This window comes from Echiichthys vipera (assembly GCF_963691815.1).
Source record: "Echiichthys vipera genome assembly, chromosome: 1".
NCBI lineage: Eukaryota > Metazoa > Chordata > Actinopteri > Perciformes > Trachinidae > Echiichthys > Echiichthys vipera.
The window spans coordinates 40,215,631-40,222,909 of record NC_139826.1 but is presented as its reverse complement, the minus strand read 5'-3'; the positions used below and the strand labels follow the sequence as shown (position 1 = coordinate 40,222,909).

Genomic DNA, 7,279 nt, shown 5'->3' with positions numbered 1-7,279 from the left:
ATGGACCAATATTGAGCCACAACAGGTCTCCAACTACACTGAGCAGCCGCCGACTCCATTTTCCCCCGTAGAAGAAGTAACGCGCGGTGCATGTTGAGATATACGACTGTGTGAAGCGTGCCGTTTCATTTCCATGTGTGTGTTTGTGTAAAGAGCCCAAAATGGCTCCTGTTAAGAGACACGCTTACGACGCAGAGTTTACACTCAAGGCCATTAGTCACGCAGTAGAACACGGGAATAGAGCAGCAGCCAGAGAGTTGAACATGAACCAATCAATGGTGCCGAAGTGGAGGAAGCAACAAGACGACCTCCCCTGACTGTTGTGTTGACGTTCCCTTTAGAGTAGCTGCATCTAATGGATGCAGAACGTAACCCCAGCCTCGACTGTAGCGTCTGTTCTATGCGCCTCATAGTGCGGAGAATACGGTACTTTAGTGTGAGGCCATCTTTGAGGCAAACATCAGGACTTCCTGTTTGTCCGCGCCAACAAACCAAACATCACGTCACTTGAAGCACCAACGTGCCAAACACATGTCAGGCTTACATCTCCTTAAACCGGGATGCTTCCCGTCCTCTCTGACGGCATGCTCCATGCACACACTACACACACACAGACACACACACACACACACACACACACACACACACACACACACACACGCACACACACACCCCTGGGAGTCCTGTTCATGCGTCTAAACAGTTGCTTTCCACAGCGAACAGCAGTGAACAGGAGGTCACGTCAGGTCGTGTTCGATATGAACGGCACATCTTGAACCGACAGAGAGGATGATGCGTCATGTATTTAAGCGCAGTTCTGTGAAGGAGGAGAGGATTTACGACTGCGGAGGGACCTCACAGTGAAGCTGACGGAGCTCAGCGCCAAGGTCGTGCTGAGGGCAAACGGGCGCCGCGTGTGACACCCAATTGAAAAAGGAGCCGTGGCGTTTTGATGAAGTGCTGCCGAGCCGAACCTCCTCCCTTTATTCCACTGAACTGAGATTAAATACATTAATTATCACAACTGATAACGACCGATCATCAAGAACACTTTGAACAACAGCAAACTTCTCCAACCGACCCGTGTGTTCGTCCATGCTCGTGAGCGCACGTGCACACCTCTCCGTCTCTTACCTCTGACCGTGCGTCGCCATGTCGATGGCTCGTCGCACCGGTACGGGGGAGCCTCCCTCCGTGACGCACAGCACCTCCATAGACTTCCTCTCCGGTCTCCGCTTCCCGTGGCGGCTCAGCATCGGCGAGTCCACCCGCTTCCTGGGCGGGTCTGCTGAGCAAGGGCAAGGGTCAAAGGTCAATGACGGCGTAACACAAAGACAGAAGTGATTTATTACATTCATGTACGTGGTGTATGAGTTATGTGTGGCGATGACGGTACCCAGGGTTGACTCCGCCTCCTTTCCTCTGACCAAAAAAGGGCATGTATGTGACGTTGGGGGGAGGGGCGTACGTCCATCTGGCTGACGTTTACCTCCAAGGAGAAGTGAGGGCCAGAGGCTAGCTGTCACTCAAGAGACCACGCCCCTAATTATTCATACACTTTAACCTCCAATAACATAAAAACTAGCCCCTCCCCCTCAGTGTTGAGGGGGATCTGAGCTAAACACACAGACTAGAATGTTCTTTTGTCCTTAAACAGGTTTAATGATGCTGTGTAAACGGCCTGTTTAACATGGGGCTCAATGAGAAACTGCTCTGTTATGAAACCTGCCCCTAGTGGACACTCAGAGAACTGACGCTGACCGAGCTTCCTGATTGGATCAAACAGGAGGACGCTGTGATGGGGGCTTGAAAATAACTGTGTCTCCGTCTGTGGCTGTACTTCAGCTGGACTGGCTTACCGATCTCAGTGCGTGGCGGCAGGTTCTGGTCCTCGTGGCTCGGGTAGCGCTCCTTGCGGTCCAGCAGCAGGAAGTAGATCATCTTCTCCTGGTTTTCTCTGAAAGAGAGACGACAGTCAGAGAGTTCCTCGGGACGGTACGATGCTCCATCATCACAGGACATATTAAACAGAAGAATTCATCAAACTGACAATTTCTCTGCCGCCTCGTATATTTCCTCTGCCCCCCTCAGACCCCCCCCGACCCCCCACCCCCTCCTTTAATGTGCTTCCTCTGTGGTTTCATCGTCTCCTCACTCACTCCTCAGACAGCAGGTCTTTGGTCAGTTTCTCCTTGTCTCTGAAGCAGCCCAGAGAGTGCATGCTCTCCAGGACGTCGGGGTCGATCTCCTCGGTCGCAGCCAGGGTCCTGATGGCGACCTTCCTGGGCACGGGCTGCTCCGGCTCCGGCTCGTTCTTTCCAGCTCTGCAACACAACACACGCAGCTGAGCGGAGAGAAAAGAAACACGCCATCGAGGCTTCACGTCAACTCAGTTCCTGCAGAGACAAACACTCAGACTCGTTTCACCTACTTCCTTTTGTTTCCTTATTTCATAATAATGGTAGTGGATTCAAACACGATGCTAATGTAATGTTTTTATATGACATGATGAAATAAGTTGTATCATGAAGAACAAAGCACATGCATGGATCAAATAAATATATATATATAAGATTTTATCTCCTCTGAGGTTGAACGCCTTCTCCCTCTGTGTAAGACTGGATATGAATAAAAATCCTGTTACTCCTGTAATCCTAATCTGATGATACTCTAAATAACCACCACCTAGAAACAAATAATCAGATCATACACAGAAAGACACACATCACTCCTGCTTCCTTTTGAAGTTCATAAACTCTTTGTGATTAAATCTGAGGCCGAAGCAGAAAAGATGATCTTCTTTTTCTCTAATCTACTGTTTTCTTGTGAATTACTGAACAATTCACTGTATTTAATCTGAAGCTTGTTAGCCACATGCGTGCAACCTACGAGTCAAGCGTGTTGTTGTTGTTATACGTCATCAAGCACGCGCCTGTAAACGTCCCATGTTGCATTCATGCAGACTAGGAAATGTTGAAGCCTACAGAAAAAACATCGGATGTAAAAACCTGATACCGATAATTCCCGATGTTACATTTTTAACTCAATATCGGCCGATGATATCGGACATCCCTACTTACTGTGGATAAAACTAAAAGAAACACTAATAAATTTAGCTGGAACAGATGACAGTGCATGATCCAAAGCATCACTTTTATCAGTGTTTGGACTCGTTCTGACCGTAGTCGTGCGCACACGTCTGCCCGTCACCAACCACTTCCAGTTTACCTCCACATAAGGAGCTTCAGACGAACCCGTCACGCTTCTTTCATGTGTACGGTGTTGTTATCATGCCCGTCAGTGATACACACTCTTTAACAGAAGGCTGATGTTTTGCTTGAGCCTCCACCTTTTGCTGTTTGAAGCCCTGAAACAGTGAATCCATTAGAGATCAGAGGTGCATTAAGGGCTGACGGAGACTCCTGATGTCTCAGCTCTGTCCCAAACACAGCTCTCACCCTCAGGACTAATGCTGCTGCTGCTCTGAGAGCTTTCAGCAGCGGCCTGTGATGACTGCTTTATGTTATTATTGGCGTTATTACGATGCATTACCCGCTGCTGCTGCTGCTGCTGCACTTTGCTTTGTGTCAGTTCTGTTAATGAGGACGTGCACACGGACACAGGCGGGTATACTCACAGGTACCACGTGTGCTTCTGGATCTGCTCCAACTGTAACAGGAAAGAGAAGGAACACACATGAATGGCTCATTTATCTAAACCTGAAACAAACAAAGTGTTTTCCTTTGATGTGGTTCCACAGGATGTGATGTCACAGTTTAATCTGCATAAACATGAGTCTGCAAAACGTCCTCAGACTGGGATACATATATATATATATATATATATATATATATATACTGTATATATGTATCATTATATAGCACGTTGTCAGGTTATTTAATAAACAGTTAATATGACATAACCACATGTTAACGCATTTTTCTTTATACGCCTGTGTGAATTTAATAAATAATCAATAAAAAAACACTAAGAACTTATACTAATATTACTTGTTATTATCAGTTTACATGACGTAATTGTGCGTCATGTGATCTGGATGAATGATATCCTCGCTCGGCCTTATGTTCACATCATGTGGAGTCGCTGCTGATTGGCCCTTTAAGTTGTTTTTTCAGGAAACCCTCTGGAGCTGGTTTCACATGCTTCACACTGGTCTTTGGTGTCAGGTTAGTCTAGATTATAATCTTTTAAATGATCTTATTGCAGACGTTTTTGACTCTTTTAAACCTAAAGAGTCAGCCACCTCGTCTCCGGGCGAACAGAACTAAGAGCTACGTTACTCTGATGGATATAGACGTCTATCTGAAGTCTGATTAGCAATAAGGGCGCACGCACACTGTCCATCTGTCCCGTGGCCAAACACGTTTCACGCCTAAAGTCTGGTTCCTTTGACCAGTGTGAGTGCAACTGTACCGCGTCTTGGAGCGGCACGCTTGCCGTCCACGGCCCGTCTGAGAGAGGTGGGCTTTAGTAAAGCACGTTTGCACATGTACGAGCACGAGCGTGCGCACGTGTACGAGCACGAGGCCTACGACGGTTCTGAGGTCATTTCCTGTGCGCCTGTTGGGACGTAGAGAAAAGAAGGAGGGACCATGCGCGGACATTTGAAACAATGGCGGTGAAAGGTTCACGTTGGTGTGATGCGGAGGTGGAGTGTTTACTGCAGATTTGGTCGATGAAAAGATTCAAAAACAGTCGACAAGACGCACAAAAACTCTGAGGTCTACGGAAAGATCTGGAAACAAAGCCACGCATCGCCATGACGTCATCAATGCGTGTGACGTGTTACGGCGTGATGACGTATGGACAGCAAGAAGCATTCTCCGAGGCCCAGGTAGTGTGAGTACAAACGGGCCTGGAGGGGGGGACAAGGACCCTAAAGCACGGGGCACGGAACGGACGAACAGTGGGAGGGCGCCCTAAGATTGAAGCCAAAGTCAAAGTCTCTCTCTGTGAAACCGAGGAGCTGCTGCGTCTGAGCTCAAACGTGAGTTAATATCTCTGATTTCAGTCAAAAACAAGACGCCGCAGCTGCTGCTTCTGCTCAAAGTTCAAATAACGGACAAAACCCCAGAGAAAGCACACGATCTAAATCCAGCCTCTGTTATTTTTGTAACGTTTCTATTCTCGGCTAAAACAAATGTTTAGCCTGAGATGAAAGGATTAGGATGCAGAGCGCCGCAGCTGCAGGGCCAGTCCTGCTGCAGTTCTGCTAAATTTAGCCCGAGCGGCCCCTCGAGCAGCAGCGCAGCCTGTCAAAATGCAAAGTGAGCCTGAGAGACTGCCGATGGAAGACTCGAACCTCCTCTCCCTCTCGTCCTGCAGCCAGAGCCGGAGCCGGAGCGTTCACTTACCGTGAGCCTCTTGCCGGCGTCCACCTCGATCATGCCGCGCAGCAGGTTCTGACAGTCCGGAGGGATGAAGTGAGGCATGTGGAAGACTCCCAGCTTCACCTTCTCCAGAAGATTCCTCAGGTTGTCGTCGTCGAAAGGCAGAGCGCCCTGGAGGAAGAGGAGAGCAGGACGGCCTTTATGTGTGCTGACGCTTTAATTATGTTCATGATTTAGTACAAGAGAGAGAGAGAGAGAGAGAGAGAGAGTACAATAATAACTTGGACTTATAAAGCGCCTTTCATGGTACCCAAGGTCGCTTAACAATGGGGGGGGGTTAGAGGTCAAAGGGCGTGCATGTTAACGCACTGACTGACTGGACGTCTCATAATCCTGCAGTCTCTAAACGTTAACACACACACTATACAGAATCAATAAATAAACATTCAGATCAGATGATGAGAAGATAATAGGAGACTGGGCGGTTGTACTGTCTCTGTACCGCAGAGCTGGCAGGGTGCAGAGCGTTCGATGTCCGGGCCGACTGATTCGGACATTTGCGTTCTCACAAACGGCCCCAACGAGATCGTTTCTCTTTCATTCAACATTAATTTAATCTGGGGGAGTAATCGAGGGCAGGGCCTCATTTTCAATGATAGTAAGACAATTACACAGAATAAATAATCATTTAACAACAAAACAGCGTTAGAAACAATTACATTCAGGAGTGGAGCAGTTTGTCGTCATGGTTTCAAAGCTGCAGATCTGTTTGGTATAAATGAGTGTGCAGCACAAAAACTCCAGATTTAATAATAATAATAACTTGGACTCATATAGCACCTTTCATTGTACCCAAGGTCGCTTAACAATTCGTTGGGGTTAGCGTTCAAAGGACTTGGTGAAAATAAATGTTTTGAGGTGCTTTCTGAACACTGGCAGGGACGGGGCAGAGCGGACATGGAGGGGTCGGCTGTTCCAGAGTATGGGAGTGTTGACAGAGAAAGTCCTGTCCCCAAAAGTCCACAACCTGGTGCAGGGGGGGACTGGGGGGGCAGCAGGTCCTATCAGAGGACCGCAGGGAGCGTGACTGAGTGTAGGGGGGGAGGAGATCTGTGAGATGTTGTGGTGAGAGTCCATGGAGAGGTCTGTAGGTGAGCAGGAGGATCTTGTAGGCGATGCGTGACTTGACTGGCAACCAACTCATTCTATTCCTGTGTTTTTTTAATCACCTTCAATCTTCATAAATGCACTTGTGCTTATAAAGCACCTTTCTAGTCTTCTGGCGACTCAGGCGCTTTCACAGTGTTTGTCACATTCACACTGATGGCAGTGGACATCTACAGACCATCTAATCTGACCATTCACACCACATTTACACACCCATGAGCAGCACAGGGAGCAATTCAGGGTTCAGTGTCTTGCCCAAGGACACTTCGACATGCATTGTTGCGTCCAGACGGAGACCCGGTCGGCAAAATTGTCCCAAGAACAAGACAAACGGACAAAAAACATGTGAGAAAGTTCACAAACATAGTTGGCTAAAGTTAGCACGACGACTTACAATAAAAAGACAGTAAATAAGCACTTCAAGTAATTCAACCTGGGTCTTGGAGGACACTTCAACATGTGGACCGGGGGAGGTGGGGATCGAACCGCGATCGGCCTCAGAACGCCTCAGGATCCCCCAGTTAGAGCTGGTTAATGTGGACCGGGAAAGGGAAGTTTGGGGTCCCCTGCTGGAGCTGCTGCCCCTGAGACCCGACCCCGGATAAGAGGCTGAAGATGAGATGAGATAGACCCAACAATTCCCCCGTAGAGTACGGTGGCGTTGAAAACCTTCCCTTTAACAGACAGGAACGTGGGACAGACCCAGTGCAACACAGCAGCAGCATCGAACCGCCCCTCCATGATGCTACATCCCTCCTGTC

At 48.3% G+C, this 7,279-nt stretch overlaps 1 protein-coding gene across 2 annotated transcripts in view; it reads right to left on the bottom strand.

The window, feature by feature from the left end:
* LOC310950790 (serine/threonine-protein kinase BRSK2-like) overlaps positions 1 to 7,279 on the bottom strand; it is a gene marked incomplete at both ends in the record, with an annotated part of 149,547 nt that overhangs the window by 31,315 nt on the left and 110,953 nt on the right. For both annotated transcript variants that reach the window (XM_083918783.1, XM_083918784.1), the window contains 5 exons: positions 1,135 to 1,285; positions 1,860 to 1,957; positions 2,160 to 2,324; positions 3,638 to 3,669; positions 5,376 to 5,522. In XM_083918783.1, coding sequence (XP_083774909.1) covers positions 1,135 to 1,285; positions 1,860 to 1,957; positions 2,160 to 2,324; positions 3,638 to 3,669; positions 5,376 to 5,522 — 593 coding nt within the window. The remainder of the gene's footprint in view (positions 1 to 1,134; positions 1,286 to 1,859; positions 1,958 to 2,159; positions 2,325 to 3,637; positions 3,670 to 5,375; positions 5,523 to 7,279) is intronic.